Source organism: Saccostrea cucullata, unplaced genomic scaffold (genome assembly GCF_032062105.1).
Source record: "Saccostrea cucullata isolate Sc308-1 unplaced genomic scaffold, CSIRO_AGI_Scuc_v1 ctg272, whole genome shotgun sequence".
In the NCBI taxonomy this organism is placed as follows: domain Eukaryota; kingdom Metazoa; phylum Mollusca; class Bivalvia; order Ostreida; family Ostreidae; genus Saccostrea; species Saccostrea cuccullata.
Genome location: NW_026938795.1, coordinates 499,492 through 523,001, shown reverse-complemented (window position 1 = coordinate 523,001; position 23,510 = coordinate 499,492). Strand labels below are relative to the sequence as shown.

The window sequence follows — 23,510 nt, the reverse complement described above, 5'->3', positions numbered from 1 at the left end:
TCGACCATCTCTCTACTGTACAACTCTTTATTACTACCTGGACTTAGCATTTGTGTTTTCTATGTGATATTAATGTGTGTTTAAAACATTCATCCACCTTTCAGAGAAACAGAGAGGTATGTTTGTGTTTTTTAAATTCATTTTAAACATATGGAAAATTGAATTGCAAATTAAGTGCTCGTTAAGGACATAAGAGCAATGCTCGTTAGTGGTATCAGGAGAAATGTCTATTGTTTTAACTTGATTTGCACCTTACATTAAATTAATTTTGGTAACAGTGCATTTCGTGAGGTAAGTTTGATGTAATTTGGTTATTTCTATTAAATGTATATATCATATTCGTGATTATTTATATCGTGTGGACATTAATTTTATTTATACACTTTACATCAGATGTAGCTAACATCATTCAAAATATTAAATTTGTTAATACATCTTAAGAATTGAATGATCATTATATTTGACAATTTTTCATTATTTCTTAAGTCAAGGTATATGTGTTATGAATGTATGATTACCCAATACACTTAGTATTCTTGTACTATAATAAATAGCTATGGTGTTAACCGAATTAAGGCCAGGATAATGAGATACTCTCTGTTTAACGATCTTAGATCTCGGATTTTTTATGCCCTGGTCACTCGTATCGGTCAGCTATCTGCCCCCAGGTTCCAGATTTGATGGACAATCAGAAATTTAGACCAAATGCATGTATATATATAATTTTCCGTTCATCTTTTTTTGTACGCGAGTTCCACGCAAAATGACCCCTCAATGCATTAGGTACGACAAAAAGAAAGAGCAAAGTTCGCACAATATTAAACAATTAATAAAAACAGTTGCTTGCTTTCTTACAATCAAAATTGATAGGGGAAGATAGCTAATTAAATTTAGATGAATTAGACATGGGTTGCTAATTGATTACAACCAGGTCACGCCTTTCTCTACTTGTCGCCACGTAGAAATGAAATTGATGATTCGTTTTAATGTCTTTCTCTCGTTTTGTGCAGGAAGCTTTTTGTTTCGTGTCCCCTAAACACTCCACATTTGTCAAATAAATGATTTAAGCCTGGCTGAAGGTTTACGTGTGATTCATTTAGGCACGTGTACATTTTTGACCGCTGGTCATTCATATTACGATTTTCCGTAATATAACATTACTTATCCATATTGACATGCCATTTTTGGTACATTATTGATTATTAGAAAATTAAAAAACATGGATATGTTCGTTTAAAATAACAGGTGAAATAGCCCTTAGGGACTGAATTGTTTGATATAAGTATTGTCCTAATTTGTAGTGATACCTGTAACTTACGTCCGGTGAATTCACCTTAATGGTCATATTAAGGTGAAGAAAATTCCTTTCTATAAACATCCATTACATTATCATTCCAACTCTAGGTCCGGTAATAAATTACAAGGATGTATGTTTTTTCATTCATGCGGCTAATTCTAATTGCTATTTTTGAGACATAATCACTCTTCATCATTCAAGTACTACATAATTAAACTTTGGAACCTTAGCAGATTTTCAAAAAAGTTTATACCTGCAGGTACAAGTAGGGACATAGATTTGGGACATGAATTGGTACTTGTTTGTACGGACAGGTCGTAAAGAGTCCTCTGTACCATTTATTGGACAGGTAGAGATGATTTATAACAATCCGTAGGATGGGACACTCTAGCTACAGTCCTACTTCTTACTGACTGCGGTTACCTTTAGCACGTGTACTGAAACAAGTACAACTATTCACGCGTATGATTTTTAACGTGTTCGATTGAATAAATATTTTTAGTAACATCTTTAAAATCATTAACAGCAATTTTGGTTTCAGTTTTTAGTCATTAATGTAGTCCGATCCTAAGGTTCTGTAAATCAGGCATGGAAAAATAGAAAATACTAGTAAAAATTTCTCTCTAAATTCTCTAAGTAATGTTTTTTTTCCCACGGCATTTCTTCAAACTTTATCTTTCAATTTATCACATTATATAGGGAAAATTAGAATACGCCTCTCCCCCCCCCCCCAAAAAAAATATCAGGAAATGCGAAAAAAAACACGAACTTTGCATTTTTTTTATTGAAATTTAATTGACAAAATAATAAAATTTAGGCACAAAAATTATAGGTATCCTGGCTTTTGAGGAAGATTGCATGATTTTTATAATTAACGGTACTCAAGTTAATTATGTTTTTCTTCAATGTTTTTCTTCCATCCATTTATAATCTGTAGTGTGTAAAACATTTCCTATCATTGCAAAATATCAAAAATTACTTTTTTATTTTATAGTAATACACATGTCATCGATATCTAAGTGTGGATTAAGGGAAATTCAGTTTCTTTATAAGACAGTTTCTGATAACTTCAAAGGACATTGATTTACATTGAGATGCTTAAAATGAATATTGTTGCATAAAAACATTCAATTTCAAGCTTCATTTTGAGATTTTTTGAATTAAATTATAAAATAAAGAGTTATCCTTCCTGGCTGAGGATCAGATATCCTTAATCAAAAATTGAGAGTTATCATATCTTGACTTTTGCATTGTCAAATACGTTTATATAAGTTTAAAGTTCGTACATGTATAATATTCAAATAAAGAAAACCTTTTTTATTTCAAAAAGTTATCTAATTCAAAATTTTGACTTGTGAACTCTCGTAGATTTATCACACATTATAAATATATCAAAAATCAAGGTACGCAAAAAGAAAGATTTCTAGAAAAGCGGTATTTGGAAATCAATTTGTAAGACAGCGTTTTGTGACTGACTAGGGGTTTTCCTTGGTGATGAATTCATAAAAATCTACAACGGATATACATCGACTCTATAAACAGATGAATGAAACATTGAATAAAAACAATGTAGTCAATATGCATCACTAGCTTTTAGTTCAGTTGAATTGGGGCATAAACTGCAATGTAAGCAAATGGTAATAAAGGAAGGCGTTTAAGAGATTCTAAAAGGATGTACTATTCATTATTTCGTATTTTAAAGATACATTTTCTGACTTTCTATTAACTGTTTTATATTTCCGAATCATGTCAATAAAACAAACTATGGAGAATATACATCCATAACGGTGAATAGGAAAATACCTGAGGACGAACGTCAAGACCTTAAGATAGCCGCGAACTGGCACTGCGGCCAGGCAGGGGGCGCAAAAACAATCACTTATAAAACATATAGGAGACGGGCAGGCAGGGGCGCAAAACAATCACTTAACCAAGCTTGCTAATGAAACACCTTAGTAAAAGCTAGGTATAGATGCAGAACTGACGATGGAGACAAATTCTAATAAAACAGTGCAAACGGAATTATGAAACAACAAATGTAAACAGTATATATGCAATGATTATGATTTTCTAAAATGTGATAACACAATCAATTTTCTAAGCTTACAAAACAATACAGAATTAAAAATGGTATAAATCCGCAATTGGAATAAATCTGATGAAAGATGGAGTCAATGGTATGACAGTCCTATAAGTTAATTCCTTCGGAAGAGAGGGTCTCTTGGCAAGCTAGTACAAATCTTGTACTGGCCCTTCGACTGTGCAGAGGCCGAGGGAATAGTAAATACTTTGTACGATATGACTATGTTGTTTAATTAATTAAATAAAATTCATTTTAACAGACTCATGAGTCATTCGGCGCCTTTCCATTAACCCATGCCGTTGATCTGACAGCTGTATGTGGTTTATATTTTAATTACGCTATACCTATGTAGAATGTTTAGAGAATCCATGATGTTTGCGTACTTTGAGCCTGCATGTGTAATGAAAGCATACACACACACACACTCATAAAGTTAAAAAAAGAAAACTATGAAATCTCTGACCAGCATATGATCACCAGGATCTTCTGTGAAGTAGGTCATGTAGGTACTCTAAATAAATCTCTTTAACAAGACTACTTGTAACCGTTGAAAGAGGAGAGGGATGTACAGCGATTGAGGAAAATAACAAAAACAATCAACGGAATTTTTGCAATAAGATAAAGTTTATGTAAGCAAGCCAATCATGTTTTCTAGCTTCAGTGTGTAACATTATGCAACCCGTCAGCAGTACAGTGACTAATTTCTACTAGTAATCTGGAATGACTTTCTCACTACTGTTAATATGTATTGATTTTTAGTCTCGTCTCCAGTACTGTTTCAGGGTTCTTTTTTCAGAGCCAGAGATGGGAGTAATACAGTACGTGATTCTGATCCTCACTGCCTCTGTTTGCCACACCTATGGATACAGTAGTGGGGCCCCTTCATTTACCTGCTCTAACATGATGCCCTCCCATGGCTCGTTTAGGTCAAAGACTAACCCAGAAAGATACTATCAAATCACCAGCAATACTAATTCTTATACACCAGGAGATACAGTGTCAGGTAAGCCACTATCAGATCACCAGTAGTACTAACTCCTATACACCTGGAGAATTAGTGTCAGGTAAGGTACTATCAGATCACCACTAGTACTAACTCCTATACACCTGGAGAATTAGTGTCAGGTAAGGTACTATCAGATCACCAGTAGTACTAACTCCTATACACCTGAAGAATGAGTGTCAGGTAAGCCACTATCAGATCACCAGCATTACTAACTCCTATACACCTGAAGAATTAGTGTCAGGTAAGGTACTATCAGATCACTAGAAGAATAGGTAAGCCACTATCAGATACCAGCAGTACTCCTATACACCTGGAGAATAAGTGACAGGTAAGGTACTATCAGATCACCAGCAGTACTAACTCCTATACACCTGGAGAATAAGTGACAGGTAAGGTACTATCAGAGCACCAGCAGTACTAACTCCTATACACCTGGAGAATAAGTGACAGGTAAGGTATTATCAGAGCACCAGCAGTACAAACTCGGAGAATTAGTGTCAGGTAAGGTACTATCAGATCACTAGTAGTACTAACTCCTATACACCTGGAGAATTAGTGTCATTGTAGACATGTTGATAATGGATTATTTTAACCCGTAGAAAAATTACCCCATTTTTACTCACTTGTCACATACCAGTGTAAATTGTACCTGATCATCCTGAATTAAAGTAACATTGCCAGGCATTCCTCACATTAATATATTTAATGCCATCTCTTCAGACTTCTGTGGGACTCACTGTATATCAATATAACACAGGATCCTGGGTCCTATACCCAGTCTTAGTTTTTACATTATGATTTATAAGTATCTGCTATTGTATCTCAGCAATCCTGGGTGAATTCTGAATTTGACAGGGATAGGCATTCTCTCTAAAAACAAATAAGAATCATTAACCCCCCAAAATGTATTTATAAAGGCCAACAGAACATAAAGCATGTGATTTGTGATTTATTTAATGATTTGTTTGTTTTCTTACAAAAAGGTATATCCAATTATCTAATCACAAACCATAGGAGATTCATTATATTATAATTTTCCCTCCTCCTTCCTGTTAGGTGTTTCATGCATGACACTGCAACTTCCATCATTAAAAGTAGTGCCTTATAGAATATTAGATTTGATTGATTGAATTTTTGGGGACTTTCATGTTTCCTGATGCATTATGTCTCATCGCAAAGCATTAGCATACAAATTGTGGAATGTGACAAAATTATCAAATGAGTGAAATCCATTGGATACTCTGAGAAAAGCCTGATTAATTTATATGAGATTTTATTATCTTTGTTTTTTTATGCCCTCTTAACAAAGATTTGGGAGTATACTGAGTTTTGTCCTGTCCTTCTGTCTGTCTGGCTCTTTGTCCCAAAACTTTTAATTGATTAAAGCTATGTCTGTCATATTTATGCCCCCCCCTTTCAAAGAAATGAGGACATATTGCTTTGCTGCTGTCTCAATCGGTCTGTCTGTTGGTCCACCATCAGTTTCCATTCATTTTCTTCACAGATGTTGCACATATTGAAATGAAATTTGGTACCGGGTATAGAGATTTATCATAGAAATATCAATAGAAGTCAAGATCTGTTTTGGGTATATGATTAGGCCATTTTAGACAGAGTTATGCCCCTTGGACTTTGAAAAATTTCATTTTTTTACAGTTAATTTCCATTCATTTTCTTTGTAGAGGTTGCACATATTGAAATGAAATTTGGTATACAGATGTATCTTATGAAAATCTTAATCAAATTCTATTTTGAGTACGATCGAAATTCCAATTATTTGAAAGAGTGGGGCATAAGCGTTTTACAAAAATCTCTTGTTTACATGTATATTCTTTGTGACAAAACCTTTCTTGTGGTACCAACATATTTGTCCTCTTGACCTTGGAATTTGATGCACTTTTGCAAAAAAAATAACCAAGCTTGGGAGTAACCTTTGAACAGTTAGTTCTAAGGCTTTCATGCTTCACAAGTGTATTTTATTTTATTATACTTTCATGTTAAATACTAAAATCTGATTGGTTTAGACGCAGTTAACAATCCGTCCTATTACCGTTCTATTACCCTCAGCCTTAGCAACACACGTGACAACGGGTAACACAACGGTAATGTCACATGCGTGGAAATTATGCGCGTACGGTTCACCATAGAATTCTCAAAACGTCAGTTGTGCGTTTGAAAGAACCGGAATAAACTTGACGTCAATGAAAGGTTGCGTCCGATGTAGCTTACTTGAAAATAACTAACGACAGACGAAACATGCTTGCGAGTGCAGAAATAACGAAACTTTAGATGATATAAAAGGACTCTTTTTTTTTTTTTTTTTTTTTTCTCGAGTTTTATATACATTTATTTCCAATATCATACAACATATTTTGAGGTAAAACTTCCTCAGAAGCCCTCGGTTAATACCTCACCTGGGGTGCCAGGAGCTCCCTGGATCGGTATATTTTTTTCAATTTTCAATTTAAAAAAGTTTACAATAGATAAAATAATATTTCATTTTCACAAAAAGACATAAATATTTCAGTAAAAAAAAATTTCATATTTAATAGATATATAGATAAAATATCAATTTAATTACAACGTATATAGAAAAATAAAGATTATAATTCGTCTGCTAACTTTTTCAAAAGATAGTAGTTAGATTTAACACTTTGCTATTACATAATACTGATATAAAGACGCTTTCAAAAAAAATAACATTGCATTTTGATTTACTATTTCGTTTTGCAACCTACATTTCATTTTATATTTATATATTTTGTATCCCACAATTGATATGACATTATTAAAAATCATTGTTGTGTTATTGAACTCATTATAAAATCCTACAACAATATGTTTCCAGGATAGATTTAAATTCAATACTTGAGATATTTTTTCCCATACTCCTTTTGAGTCCGTACATTCAAAAATTAAGTGTTTAATATATTCTACTTGTCTGCAAGATGTTCAATTTTTTGCCACTTCTTTATTCCATTTACTAACATGATAATTACAATTCAGTTGGTTGTGTAAAAGTTTAAAATTGAATTCTGCTATCTGTTTATCAAAAATATTTAATATCTTAGCTGTATAGATATCTTTCCATTGACCATTCATTATATTGAATTCTTTTGACCATTTAGCTTCCATTATTGGTTTTTGTTTCTTTTTAGAAAGTAAAATTTTATAATAAAATCCCGATTTTTCAAATTTTGGGTTTATACTTTTCCCTTGAAAATAAAAATACGGGTTTTGTATATTAGTGTTCTTTACAATACAATAATCTATATGTAGTTTTTTAATCGCTTTTTTCATGATAAGATATTCACACAAGTAATTACTCTTTGATTCAATGATCTCTTTTACTTCCATAACATTTTTCATACCTTCTGTTGTAAACATATCTTTTACATATAAAATACCACTTTTTGCCCAATTTTTTAAGTATAATGGTTTGTTATTTTGTGTAATGAAACTATTAAACCATAGGTTTTCTGTTATTTTATTTCGTGGTGATGTTAACATTTTACACTCGTTAAAACTACAGAAGATTTCTTTATAAAAATCTGGGAATTTATTTAATATATTGAAATCAGTCGGATTTTTTATATTATGCGTAGCAGATATTCAAAATTTATTCCATAAGATTTTAAAGCGTAATTTAGGAAAATTCTAAGTGAGGAATTTTTATTATACATGTATAGTCTTTTGATCCATCCCGCTTTTACGCTTTAAAGTTTGCATTCTATATCAATTAGACCAAGACCGCCTTCATTTACTGGTCTTATGAGTGAATTCCGCTTAATTCGCTCTCTCTTATTCCATAAAAAATTGTAAATAATTTTATTTAAATTCTTAATGTAGTCAACATCTGGATTTTCAAGAACTGTGAATGCATATACTAATTTAGATACTATTAGTGAATTAATAACGGTACATTTTCCGAAAAAAGTTAAACTTCTAGTTCTCCATGAATCTAATATTTTTTCAAATTCCTTAAGCTTGTTTAGCCAATTTCTTTCATTATTAGATACTTTGTCGTGTCCTAAGAAAATTCCTAATGATTTGATAGGTTTATTTGTCATTTTAATTCCTTCTACCTCTTCCCTTGTGTTTTTAAGCGGTCCTAAAGAATACCCTCTGTTTTTTCTAAATTTAACTTTGTAACCAGACATTTCCCCAAAAGATTTTATTACTTTAATAGATTCTTTTAAGGATTCTTGATTTTTCATTGGCAATGTGCAGTCATCTGCATGTTGTAAACATTTTATTTCACTTGATTGTCCGATTTTGAAACCTTGTATATTTTCAGAAGCATTTATTTTTAACACCAGGATTTCAATAACAAAAAGAAAAAGCAATGCTGAGACGGGACACCCTTGTCGAATGCCTCTTGACATTGTACATTTTCTAGTTAACCAGTTATTATTTTTAACATGAAAATAAGGATTAGTGTATAAAATTTTGATCCATCGAAGGAAATTCTCTCCAAAGTTGAACTTTTTAAGAGTTTGAATAACAAGAAAGTCCATTCAACTGAATCAAATGCCTTTTGAAAATCAGCAAACAATAATATTCCTTCCTCATTATTTTCTTCGCAATAATTGTATATATCCTGTATTAATCTTGCATTTTCACAAAAATTTGTTAATATACCCCGTTTGATTATCATTAATGAGTTTGTCCATAATAGTTTGTAGTCTCTTTGCAAATACGAAAACTAAAATCTTATAATCGCAATTTGTTCAACTAATAGGACGATAGTTATGGAGATTTATCAAGCTTCCTTTTTTGTGTATGAGTGATAAAACAGAAGATCTTTGTGAAGAAGATAATTCGCCTTTTTCAAAAGATCTCACTAGGCTTTCATATAAATAAAATTTTACATATTTCCAAAACGTTTTGTAAAATTCCACAATTTAATGGATCCTTTGATTTGTTTAATTTCATATTAAAACAGCTTCTGCACATTCTTCAATTGTTATAACTTTATCGCAATTTTCTCTATCTACATCAGATAGGTAATTAATAAGTTCGGTTTCTTGTAAACACGATCTTTCTACATCGTTATTGATACATTGCTAGACGAGTATAGTTTTTCGTAGTATGAACTAAGTGTACTTAAAATTTCTTCTGTTTCATATACACATTTATCTCCTACCGATAATTTATTTATGACATTATGTGATTGGTGTTTATTTTCTAGTCTTAAAAAATAGGAGGTGTTTTTTTCACCGTCATCGATCCAACGCGCTTTGGATCTCACCTTTGCTCCTTTTGATTTATATGTATATAAATTGTCTAATTCTTTTTCCAATTGCTTTTTATGTAGCATATTTATATCATTTGAATTAGACATTTCAATTTCTTCAATTTCCTTTTAATTACTTTAATACGATTGTTTATACTTTTGTTTTTCTTTTTTGAATATTCAATGCATAACTCTTTTATTTCATATTTAATCATTAAAATTTGTGGATCTGGTTGGTTATTAATATTTTCAGGCATATTTTCGAAAAAGGTTTTGATAATGTTACAAAATTCAACATCTTGTAAAATTGACGTATTCAATTTCAAAAACATTACCTCTTTCATTTTTTGAGAGGGTGCAGTAAAAAATAAAAGACCTATGGTCACTCATTCTGGTATTTGAAACATCTGGAGGTTTTCTAAGTAATATTTTTTCGACAGGATAACATAAATTCTTTAAAGTGAATATGTAATCAATTCTACTTTTAGGCTTATTATTTGAATCACACCATGTATTCCCTTCTTTTTCAGGATTAATTTTGTCCCATATGTCAATCAATCGAAATTTAAATTTTAAATCATTAATTATTTTTGAACATTTATTCTTTGCACTGTGTACTGAATTAAAATCCCCATCTAATATAATGTTTTGTTCATTTAAACAATATTGAGAAACCCATGAAGCAAGTTTTTTGAAAAATTTACATCTTTCATTTTCTGAATTTGGCGCATATATATTTACTAAAGTTATAATGTTCTGTTCATACTCAATATTAATTAAAATTCTCCTTCCATCATCTGATTTGTGTATGTTATGAACAATAATTGGTAAACTTTTATGAAATAATACAGATACCCCTCTACTATGGGAAGAGTTGGAAAAACAATGATAGCTTGAACCTTGCCATCTAGCATTGTAAATATTTTCTCTTTCAGTTATATAAAGTTTCTTGTAGAAAAACAATTTTGCAATTAGTATCATTAAGCCAATCATATAAAGTGTGTCTTTTAGAATAATCGTTCAGCCCTCGGGCATTTAACGACAACAGCTTTAACGATGACATAAATATAAGAGTTCTTTGTGTTCATACATCTTAACTTAAAAACAGTTACCATTAACGTTTCCGCTGATCTTTTTTCCTGCTTTTTCGAAGATTTTCAGCGGCGCAACCAATTATCCCCCCCCATCATGTTTTTCCCTGGCCAGGCCGTTGGTGATGTTTTGATTGTTTCTTCATAAGACAGGCCAGTTCCCCAGTATAGATCATAAACTGGGTGTCCAAAGAACACAGACGGCTTAAAGGACTCTTAGAGTATCAAATAAACAATAAAGAGTCAGTAAATCTTTTTCGAAGTAGCGTGGAGTTTGAAAGCTTTCTAAACGTGAACGTAAAGACAATCGACGATTTTTTTTCCCTGACATCCTAAATCAAGAAGACATTCAGTATAATAAAATAAATAGTGCCTGTTTTGGAGGGTAACAGTTGAAATTGACAAAAAACCGTTGTCAACCTCCGCTGACGCGTCGGTTGACAATGGTTTTCCTTGGGGTGTCAGTTTCAACTGTTACCCTCCAAAACAGGCACCATTTATATAGTGGCGAGACCTTCCCTTTGATATTAATATTTCTGAGCTTTTATTCCTGACCTTATATTTTTATCCACTTATAAAAACTTAATCCTTGGCCATAATTTTTTAACAGTAAGTATTAGGGCTTTCATATTTCAAGGTGCATTAATTGTGATAAGATCTACAATGTATGTTAGAATACCAATAACTTTGACCTTTTGACCTTTAATTTGAAGTTTGACCTACTTTTAAAAAAACCCTCTAACCCTGGCCTTACCTTTTGAATCGTTAGTGCTATGGCTTTCATTTTTTTTTTTTAGCTATAAAGGTTTTTCCTGGGGTACCATTAATTTTGACCCTCTGACCTTGAGCTTAGAGTTTGATCATTTTTTGAAAATTAACATTGGTCATACTTTTGAAGAGCTGGTGATAGGACTTTTGAACGGTTGGTGCTTGGGCTTTCATATTTCACAATTACATTTATTGAAACGAGTCCTTTTCTTGTGCCACAACACATTTAGCTTATTGATCTTAGAGTTTGACTTGCATTTGAGAAACTTTAACTTTCACCTTAAGCTGCCATTTAGGGGGCATCTGTTTTTTACAAATATATCTTGTTTCATATACAGATAACGGACAATTTAATTGGAACATTTGACACAAACAATTACTTTTTTGGAATATATGTGTAGTGCTAATAGTTTTTAAAAAATTGTTTTAGAATTTGTACTTATTTTATCAACCAATAAGATTGGCATAATACCGGTAGTCAAAAGTTAAAGTAAGTGTTAATTTTTATAAGTTGTGTCAAGAGAATGGCCAAGCTGTTTCAGTTTTCTTAAAAGGACAATTACTATGTTAAAAGAAATGACACTGTGATTTAATGGCTAATTTCATACAATGTTTTGATTTATAGTTGAATGTTTCTTTCCAGTGACCATTACAGCCCTGAATGGAGAGCAGTTTAAGGGGTACCTGTTACGAGCTGAATAATATAACTATCAAATACCTATTATATAGTTTACTTTTGATAGCCCCCCCCAGGAGGGGACAGGAAATCCTGTGGGGACCTTCAGTATCACTAATGGGGGGAAAGTTACGTGTGGCCCAGCGGTAAGGCTGACTCTGTTAACCATCATTAACACAAAATACAGCTGGGACATAATAACTAAGGCACTCATTTTTTCAATCTGAAAAGTAAAATTTTCTGTTGATCAATAAATTTTTGTGACCCTGTGAGACTATATACAAGACTAAAACAAGAAGTCTGTGAGCCAATGCTCACTAGTAATACCCTTGCTCTGATGTGAATATACATGTCATATTTATATACACAAGTTCAGTGATGGGCAAATGCACAGAAATTCTAAGGAAGTTGACATCAGATTCATATAAAAATAAATCCCACCACATAGCAAGCCTCAACAAAGTATGTGCTAAAATTTCAAGCATCTGTAATGAGTAGTTATACTGAGAAAACTGCAACAAAAAGTATTGTTATGTATGGTACAGATGGATGCATGGATAAACTGGAAGAAGGCATCAAAAGTAAACAAAAATGACATCAGAAGTAAACAAAAATATATCCCACATGGCATGCCTTAACAAATAGTGTACTAAAATTTCAAGCATCTGTGATGAGTAGTTGCTGAGAAAACTAAGACGAAAATTGTTATGTATGAAACTGATAGACTCATGGATATTAAACAGGAAGTTGACATTGGATTTTAACAAAAATGAATCCCATCATATGGCATGCCTGGTTAGAGAAGATCATGTTAAAATTTTTAGCATCTGTGATGAGTAGTTGCTGAGAAAATTACGACAAAAATTTCTTATGTATGAAACAGACAGACTCATGGATCAACAGGAAGTTGACATTGAATTTGAACAAAAATGAATCCCACCATATTGCTGGCCTCAAAAAAGATTATCTCATAATTTAAAGCTTCTGTAATGAATAGTTGCTGAGAAAACTGCGACAAAAATTTGTTACGGAGAGACACGCAGACGGACAGACACATAAGGGTGAAACAGTATACCCCCTCTCCTTCGGAGCAGAGGTATACATATTCTGAGACTCGAAGTTTGGTTACCAAATAATCAAAGGCCTGAAGGGCCTGCGAGTTGACTCGCTCGAGTCAATTGTTTTTTCACATCAAATACCTTAATAATATTCAGTTTATTTTGCATCTTAAGAGATTGAATATTATATGTCTGATCCATGTTCGGTTCATAAATAAAGTGTATATTGCTTTTCCTTTATATATATACAGGTTGGCACTAATGGGCTTCCGTATTATTTTGACTGGATTCTATAATGAATTTCAGCACATTAGCTGAAGTGGTCAGTGTTATGGAATAATTGGGTTAAAGATTAAACAGCAAATCTGGATTCTAAAAATAGATTTTCAACAACAACTAGCTGCAGCTAATGAGAGCAGCAGGTGTTTGTGTTAATAAGTATTCTAGGACAATTATAAATAAACTATCAAAGATGGAAAGAATTTTTGATCCGCCTAACATGCTTGAACATATATTGCAGGTTTGTGACAAAAAATGGTTGTCTCATACGCAGTAATTGTACATCATACAGATATTTAATTTCTTTAAAAGCATGAAGGCATAAATAATGTTACAGTAGGAAGTTTATACAGTTTTTACCTTTTATAAATTTTATTATTTTATACAAGTTTATACAATATCACTCAAATCAAAGCATTTTTTGCTAGAACTATAATATTTGGCGTATGGATCACCTTGATGAATGCGTGATAAATTTTACAGCTCTGAAACGGCTATGTCGACAGGGAGTAGCTCGCTACGCGAGCCAACTCAAAAATGAGAATAATTTTTTTGCAAACAAACTGGCTCCCATAACTATGTGAATTTTCAAGGAAATTAAAATTTCTGCTCTTTAAGAAATATATGCTACATATGAAGAAATGATCTATGCCACAATCAAATGAAATGAAAATAAAAACATTTCTCCAGGTTTATAACTGTTAATAGATTAAGCTCTTTGATTTGACAGAATGAAGTTTTTTCTCATGAACTCTATCCATTCTTTGCCTGGCGTCGTGTATTCCCTGGTGTAGGTTGAGGACTGGGCTTGGCACACGTTCATGTGTGACATGTTTATTGTTGTTCTGTCAGCCTGTCAAAGTCCTGCCATTGGCAGGGATAAAGTAACATTACTTTACCATGCTGTTCTACCTCCAAACGCTGAGGAAATTGGTAAACAACCCTGACCGTGATTCTGTCTCCTGTCTCTCTCTGACAATTTAAAGACAGTTTCTGCATTTCACACGACAGGATTAAGGAAATTTCTCATTACCCTTAAATAGGTCAATGCTCTGTAGAACTTGTTAGGAAAAGTAACCCAAACTGGAGAAATATTCATTGACAAAGCAAAAGAGTCCACATAGCTTATTGAACCCTTATTTATTACATGTAGTTTCTTTTTTTAAAAAGAAACCTCTGATGTGTTTACACAAAAAAAATATTTTATATAGCATGTGTCTTATACTGTAAAAGTATTTCAATTGCAGCAATGCTGCAATTTAACTGTATTTGTAAATTTTATGCATTCAAAAAAATAACCTTGGGTTATCCACTCACTAATTTTGGCCTTAACTGAATTCAAAAAACATAAACTGTGCCGATGGTTTAGAAAAAAAAAACCGTACTGCTAAGAAGAAATCTTGATACCAACTTTGCTTTATAAAATATAAATACAAGAGAGCATTAAAGTAACAAGGAAATTACCTATTCCATATATTTTTGTATTGTAGTTCAATGAAGCAGTGACTCACACCACGGGAGCTCCCAAGACAACAGAAACATTTACATGGACGGCACCAGCTAACAACAGAGGAAACATTGTCTTTGTGTATGTCAGAATCCTTGTAAAAGATATCCTTTACTCTTAAGAATACATTAAAACGTAGAATGTAAAGTTTACCATAAAACTCCATTTAATGACAAAGGGAAGCCTAATTTACCTTGTTTAATTTTTTTTATATGTGTAAGTAATGAGAAAGACAGGCAAATGTGAGACAAATTTTAATATGTGTCAGTATACTAGTAGGTAATAATTCTATTCAGAAAATAATGCAAAATTACAACAAAAAAACTCAAACCATGAAACATTCATAAATCCTTCACTCAATAAATATCAGGACAACTTTAGAAGGAATTACAATATACAAAGATGAAAAATCAATTTTTGATAATGTCTAAAAATATTTCAATTCAAATTTTAGAAATTTATTCCTCTCATGAAAAATCCTGTTTCCTGCTTATAATGTATACCATGTCAATGATGACCAAAATTCTATGTAACCAATAGGGCCACCATTGTAAAGTCTTATACAGACTTTTGGACAGATCTTCGCTCCAGCCCTCTAAGTGTAGATGTCACTACTCAAGAGACCACCACCGCTCAGGAAACCACTAAAGTGTCTGCCACCACCAAGCTGTTTACCGCCACGACAGTTTCTGAGGTCACTGACAAGGTATGAATTGTACCATCTTATTCCTGTTCCAAACCAGTGACAAGATATTTTAACAAGATTGACTTCCTAACACTTTCTAGTCCACCTTAGTCATGTGTCCCACTGCTACCTATTTCACCCTGTTTTGTTTGACCTTAAGATTTTCGGTATTTTCACTGAGACCATTTAAAAAATTGGTGGCATTTCAATATGAATGAAAAATTCTCAGAATGAGATACCTAAACAATCATTCTAAAGACTGGAGTATGTTCTATGCAAACAGAAGTCTTTTTGTGTCAAGGTCTTTTGGACAATGTCAGGGCAATCACTATAATCAGAAGGAATTAATAAATAACATTTCTGCCTGGGGTTAAAGCATGAAATGGAGTATTTTTGGAACACAATATATGGCCAAAGACATTTTGTCAAAGTCATACTATAGTCAAAAGAGATTTTTTCAAGTCATACAATATATAACAAAAGACATTTTGTCAAGGTCATTGGAAGAGGCTGTCAATTTCAAATGGAAAAACATAAGAAAGCCACACTTGTGTTTGGAATATGTCAAGACAAAGTAATTGTATGATACTCCACTGACCCGTGCGTCTGTTTTTTCCCTGTTTTCCATGTGTTGATGTATGTGAAGAAAAACGTTTAGTTTTGTACCCTTATTAAAAGAGAGTTAATTCTCTAATATATGTTATTTCTAATCCTGTTTTATAAATAATTCCCCATAGCTAATTTGTATTGTTTAAAATCTTTAAATGTCTGTGTGTAAGTGTTGTTTAATGCCTCTGTCTTATATGAGTACTAACAAACCCACCTACCTGTAGAGTACAGAGGCTGTAGAACCTACAACAAACTCACCTGTAAGCTCTACAAGGTCATCTACCACAACAAAATCACCCACAACAACAGAAACAACACAGGTACAACATGCTATAACGTAGACCAGATGCTATAACATAGATAGCAGCTTTAATAGCTATAACATACTAGAGAACATGCTAATAACACAGTCAACCATTGCTATAACATAGCCACACATCAATGTGCATACTTACTTGTAGAGTAGTTTCACTTGAAAAATTCACCATTCTGAATTATATTACACATACTTTGATTTGGAAGAAATAAACAGATGTTTTTCTGATGTGTAATTAGAAAACCTGCATTATCATGTACATTCTTTAGTAAAATGAACATGAAGGTTATTGAATAGAAGGAGCTAGGTTTTCTTTATATGTGAATGACTCTATCTGTAGACCACTGAATTCATGGAATGTCACTGTCTACTTATAAACATTTAATTAATTAAAGTAGACACCAAACAGTTTAAGGCTGACTGAAATCTATTCTACATTTAATATCCCCTAAAAACTACAAAGAATGGAGAAAAATATAAAACAAACAATAATTTCAAACAAAGAGTTTCATTTACATGAAACAAAAAAATTACAAATATTTGTGCTTTATTTTCATCCCATTTTATTTTGTTTAATTAACATGTTCATTAGAACTTTCTTTTTAAGTTTCAAGATTTCCTCACGGACAAATAAGGCCCTTATCAAACCTTGCTCTTTCTTAAATTAGAGTAGTAGTGAGTACTGTAGTAAGTAGTGCTGGTAGTGGTAGTAGTGCATAATAGTGGTAGTACATGTAGTAGTAGAATTAGAATTACTTCCTGTAGATTTATTTACTTCAATGTAATGCGTTGGAATTGTTTTGAGTAACTGTACACACCTTGTGTTTGGTGAGGCGCGGATAAGTATGATTACTTCACACTGTGCTGAATAATTACCAATCAATTATCATGTTAACCAAACTGATCTTTTTTTGTTATTTCATTCAAGGAGTAACTGTTGGCCACAAATTAACTGTTGTATATAGGCCCAAAACTTTCAAAACAAAATTGATTGCAATTGCGCAGAAAAAAGACACATCTTTAAGTGTGATTTTTTCATGAATTGTTTTCGATGAGTTTTAAGTTGAAAATTATAGCGTACTACTGCATCCAAGAGTGATTTTCTGCACATCTCAAGAAATATTGTCAATTTGAGAAAGATGATTGATTTAGTAGTTAAATAAAGCTAGAAAAAAAATGGAAAAGGAAAAACACAGAAAGAATGATTTTACAAAACAGAAAGAAAGTTTCAGCACTGAACAGTTACCTCCACATCATACTACAGTTAGACAGTTAGAAGTAATGCTGGTCTCTCTTTATTTTCCAGGCTCCAGTGTCGGGGGCCCTGACGATGGATGCCAGATGTGGGGACACCCGCGGATGTTTCGTCAACTGTCAAGGAGGAGTTTGTCAGTACGTCGCCTCGTGGCACCATCACCCTGACTACGTCGACTTCACCATCGAACGAATGGTTCAGGGGGGAGGTCAAAAATGGGTGGCTATAGGATTCTCCCAGGACAAGAAAATGGTAAGTTACTTATTACCAAATTGCATTATTTTCTTTATATATACTTTATATTTTCTTTATACATATATATTCTTTATATATTAATTTGCAACTTCCTGCATCAAAAACATTAAGAGTTAGTGAAATCTTTTTTTGCATTTTTAATTATTTTTTAATGAGCTTTGTATATGTTTCATTATTTTTTCTGCAGGGTGAAGATGAAGTTTTACACTGTATAAGTGATAATGCTGGTCATGTGTCTGTGGGAAGGTCATTTAACCTGGAGACCAGCAATCAGCCAATCAGTAAAGTAAGTACTCCTATAGAGACCAGCAATCAGCCAATCAGTAAAGTAAGTACTCCTATAGAGACCAGCAATCAGCCAATCAGTAAAGTAAGTACTCCTATAGAGACCAGCAATCAGCCAATCAGTAAAGTAACTACTCCTATAGAGACCAGCAATCAGCCAATCAGTAAAGTAAGTACTCCTATAGAGACCAGCAATCAGCCAGTCAGTAAAGTAACTACTCCTATAGAGACCAGCAATCAGCCAATCAGTAAAGTAAGTACTCCTATAGAGACCAGCAATCAGCCAATCAGTAAAGTAAGTACTCCTATAGAGACCAGCAATCAGCCAGTCAGTAAAGTAAGTACTCCTATAGAGACCAGCAATCAGCCAATCAGTAAAGTAAGTACTCCTATAGAGATTAGCAATCAGCCAGTCAGTAAAGTAAGTACTCCTATAGAGACCAGCAATCAGCCAGTCAGTAAAGTAAGTACTCCTATAGAGACCAGCAATCAGCCAATCAGTAAAGTAAGTACTCATATAGAGACCAGCAATCAGCCAATCAGTAAAGTAAGTACTCCTATAGAGACCAGCAATCAGCCAATCAGTAAAGTAAGTACTCCTATAGAGACCAGCAATCAGCCAATCAGTAAAGTAAGTACTCCTATAGAGACCAGCAATCAGCCAATCAGTAAAGTAAGTACTCCTATAGAGACCAACAATCAGCCAATCAGTAAAGTAAGTACTCCTATAGAGACCAGCAATCAGCCAGTCAGTAAAGTAACTACTCCTATAGAGACCAGCAATCAGCCAATCAGTAAAGTAACTACTCCTATAGAGACCAGCAATCAGCCAATCAGTAAAGTAAGTACTCCTATAGAGACCAGCAATCAGCCAATCAGTAAAGTAAGTAATCCTATAGAGACCAGCAATCAGCCAATCAGTAAAGTAAGTACTCCTATAGAGACCAGCAATCAGCCAATCAGTAAAGTAAGTACTCCTATCCTTGATGTAAGTACTGCTGGTGTCTTACAGAACTTCAAAATAATCTGTCATTATTTGAAAAATGGGGTAGCTTTAAAATAACATACTGGTATAATTTGATTTGCATATATTACAAAGATGACAACCCTAGGATAATGTCGACTTAACCAACTCACCAGGAGTGTGATATTTACTTACAGCCACATGATGGTATATCTCTAGCCACAGGATCGTACAGCGATGGAGTGTTCAAGTGTTCCTTCAGGTATTCCCAGGTACCTCACCAGAACAGCAGGAAGAGGAGACAGGCCACGCGACCGATGATAGATCTACGTCATCATCGTCACATCATGCTGGGGGATGGACAGGCATTCGGAGGTTAATTCACTGGCCTTCTTAATTTTCTTTGCTTCTAGTTTGAAGTGCTGCAAAGTCAAACAAATGATTTTTAAAAGTCAGGTTTTACAAATTCATTTCTAATTTCAGATATGCTAGGGATGCACACAGTGAACCCTGTAGTTACGCCTCATATAGTGGACATCAGATCCACACATATCATAGGGGATGTAGCTAGATATCCACTCGTCAAAGTTCACGGTATGTAAAAAAAAAAAATAAATAAAACATCATGTAGTCCATATGTTAATATGATTTTCAGCTATGTCTAAATTAACTCAATATTTATAAGGAGATGTTCTCCATGTAACTATCCAAATTATTGTATGTACTTTAATACAAATTTTCTTCACAAGAAATCTGTTTAATTCTGTTTCTTTGTTAAGGTTGCCTGATGATTCTAGCCTGGATCTTTTGTACCGGGGTGGGTCTAATTTTTGCTCGTTTCTACAAACCTGTCTGGTCTGATCGCACCATTCTTGGACTCAAAGTCTGGTTTCAGGTTAGTAATGTATATAATTTCTATCCAGTATTTGACTCTGTAGGTGATGGCTTAGATGGCATTAGCTGAGGGTGAGTCTTTATCTGTCATGTCTCTGTTTCAGTTCCATCGCGGTCTGATGGTAACTACTCTGGTCTTGACTCTCGTAGGATTCATCATCATATTCGTGGAAGCCAATGGTTACAGCAAAGTAAGTTGAAAATCAGTCGAGTTGTCGTCATTCTGTTAACAAATATGCTCATTAAGAATTTACAAATTTAAAAAAATAAAAAAGAAAACATATTTATGACTTAATTCTTTTCGTTTAGATATCTGCTCCAATTGGCAAGGCGTATTTACAGAGTCACCCGATACTTGGTATTATTGTCACTATCTTAGTAGTGGCCAATGTAAGTCAGTGTTAGAGAGATTGGAATACAGATAATTGTAATTTAAATTTACCAATTTCGTTGTCTTTATATAAATGCTGGCTATTTACTTTCAGCCCATTATGGCCTTGTTTCGTCCAGGCCCAAAAGACAAAAACCGTCCTATTTTTAACTGGGCCCATTTGGCAGTGGGCATGGCTGCTCATATACTAGCAGGTAGGAACCGTGTTGTCTTACAATAGCTATAGTCTCTGTAAAAAAGGAATTCAAAATTAAAGTATCATAAACAGTCAATGAAAAATTTAAGTCTTGAAAACCTGTATGCATACACATGTATCATTGGAGCATTTTTTTTTTTTTGCTTTTTTAAATTTTGCTTTCTATATGTATTTTTCAGTTATCAGTATTTGTTTTGGTGTTGAACTACAAAAGGTTGGGGCGCCTAAATACACCGTTTACGTGGTGGTAGGATATATTGTCTACCACATCCTAATGGAGATAACACTCAAATTATATGACTTATTCGCTGAAAGGCAAAACACAGGTATGAAGCCATTATTTTTAAGTATTGTATAATTGCTAAGTCACACCTGGCACCATCACAACTTTTCATTCTTCCATAAAAATATTTCTACCCTTAACAGCTAGAATAGAACAGATGGAGATGAAAAACGGAAATGGAACAACATTAAATGGAAGTGCCTTCAGACCAGAAGAACCAAAACGAGACCAAAAGGTTAGAATTTCAATCCTAAAACCAACCAATCAAAAGATCTGATTTCAAATGATAAAACCAATCAATCACAAAAGATTAGAATTAGAATAATAAACCAACCAATCAAAAGATTTGAATTAAATGATAAACCAAGTAATCAAAAGGTTAGAATTTAAATCATAAAACCAACTAATCTAGAGATTGGAATTTCAATTCTAAAACCAACCAATCAAATCTGTTCTGACAAATTTATTCAAAAGTTACCCAACTTATGCCAGAAGCCTATTCAAAAATTAGGTGTCTAGTAATTAATGAAACTGCCAAAATAAATAGAAAAGTTTAATACTGAGGGCACATTTGGCATTTATTCTATAGAAATTATGTGTACAAATCAATAGTAGTTTAAATGATGAAGTAGGGCAGATGATCTTATCAGCTGACCAAGGCTGGACAGACTTTGCCAAAGTGATGCTCAAACATATAGGAAAATGCTACTCTCAGTTGAAGTACCATGTCAAAAATTGTCATATTTAGGCCATCTTTAAAATTATGTTTCTTTGATCTCTCCCAACTCGTGGTAAAACAATTGGAGCAGTAGGTAAGTGACAAAATTTTTTCAGAAAAATTCTACATATTACACAAAACTCAAGATTAATTCAATTCTTCTTCTTCTGCAGGACAGCACCATTAAGAAGATTCTCCTTGTTTTCCATGTTGCCATAGTGTTTGCTTTCACACTGACCTTGTTGCTATTAGTAACCCAGTACTGATGATGTGGTGAGAAAGCTGAAAAATTTCACATTTTGGATTTAGTCAGTTAACATATGGGGAACAAATTCTGACATCAGCTACATCCTGTGCTGAAGTCACTTAACCCAGGGCTACCCCATTGTGTAAATTTTTAAGATGTACTTTGTGCCAATTACCGATGATATATTGAAAATTTATGTATACCTATGTTCTGCTACTTTGGCATTTTACAAATGACAAATATGCATTGTTTTATGTATATCTCTTCAAAATGAAGCTTACAGTATTTGATATACATACCAAATCAGTGCTGATTGTTCAGCACGGAGGTTTTGTTTGACTGTTATGACCTCAGCATACGAGTGGGTGGCTCCTTGGACTTCTACATGTAACTTTTTCCTAGTCATCACCCTTGAGATGTTTAAAAGGACATCACCCTGAGATGTTTACAGGGCCATCACCTTTGAGATGTTTACAAGGACATCACCCTTGAGATGTTTACAAGGACATCACCCTTGAGATGTTTACAAGGCCATCACCCTTGAGATGTTTACAGGGTTATAACCCTTATGATGTTTTTAGTGATAACACCCTTGAGTTGTTTACAAGGACGTCACCCTTATGATGTTTACAGGGTTACCCCCTTAAATGGACATTGTCTTTAAGTATTGTTAATGATGTATCTGTCTACAGTGCTTGGTGAAACTCCTGCTAAATGCCTTACTGTATTAAGTTATGTATGTACCTTTATGATCATAAAAGTACTGGGAAATCATTTCAATTTGTGGGGGTCAATTTTCATGGTCAAGCAAATCTTTACCTGTTTGCAGGGACGAAATTTTATCGGTTACTTATTTTTACAGTAGATTCGATGAATCAATTTATGTTTTCAAAATAAATGTTTGTGGGTGACCCATGAACATTGGAACCCCATGACCAATGATGATTCCACAGTACTTGGTACAATTAAGTATCAGGGACAAGTCAGCACTATGATTCTCAACACGACACAAAGCTAGGGATTGTGGGCTTTATTGTGATAATATTAAAACAGTTGATGTGGTATGTAAGTTGCCCTGAACTGAGACCATTCTTTGTTTTTAATGTAAGATTTTCATGTCAGCAGTGACGAAGACGACTGCCATCTGTGTTCACTTGTATACTGAAAGGAAAAAGAAACGCAGGGTAAACTTTTGAGGTGAATTAAATTTGTTTTTCTTAAAATACTTTTTAGTTTTCCTATCCAACTTTTAAAATCATCTTTCAAAAAGATATAACCAAATTCTCATATGATTTTATCTAATAATTCATGAGTTATTGAAGCTCAAATGACGATACCCTCCAAAAGGGAAATCTCTCATTATCTTCAATGTCCATCTCGTGCATCTGTCAGAGTCTTATTTCTCCTTTGC

General features: G+C 33.4%; 1 protein-coding gene across 1 annotated transcript; it reads left to right on the top strand.

Annotated features, from left to right (window-relative positions):
- Positions 1 to 23,257, top strand: LOC134251310 (putative ferric-chelate reductase 1). Its single transcript, XM_062733710.1, is given in 17 exon segments — positions 1 to 116; positions 4,177 to 4,383; positions 12,125 to 12,303; positions 14,985 to 15,082; positions 15,542 to 15,707; positions 16,520 to 16,615; positions 17,918 to 18,118; positions 18,309 to 18,407; positions 19,568 to 19,745; positions 19,854 to 19,964; positions 20,150 to 20,265; positions 20,369 to 20,455; positions 20,574 to 20,654; positions 20,750 to 20,849; positions 21,031 to 21,177; positions 21,278 to 21,369; positions 22,026 to 23,257. Coding segments are annotated over 16 exon segments (2,043 nt in total). The 5' UTR covers positions 1 to 116; positions 4,177 to 4,184; the 3' UTR covers positions 22,119 to 23,257.
- Positions 23,258 to 23,510: the final 253 nt, after the last annotated feature.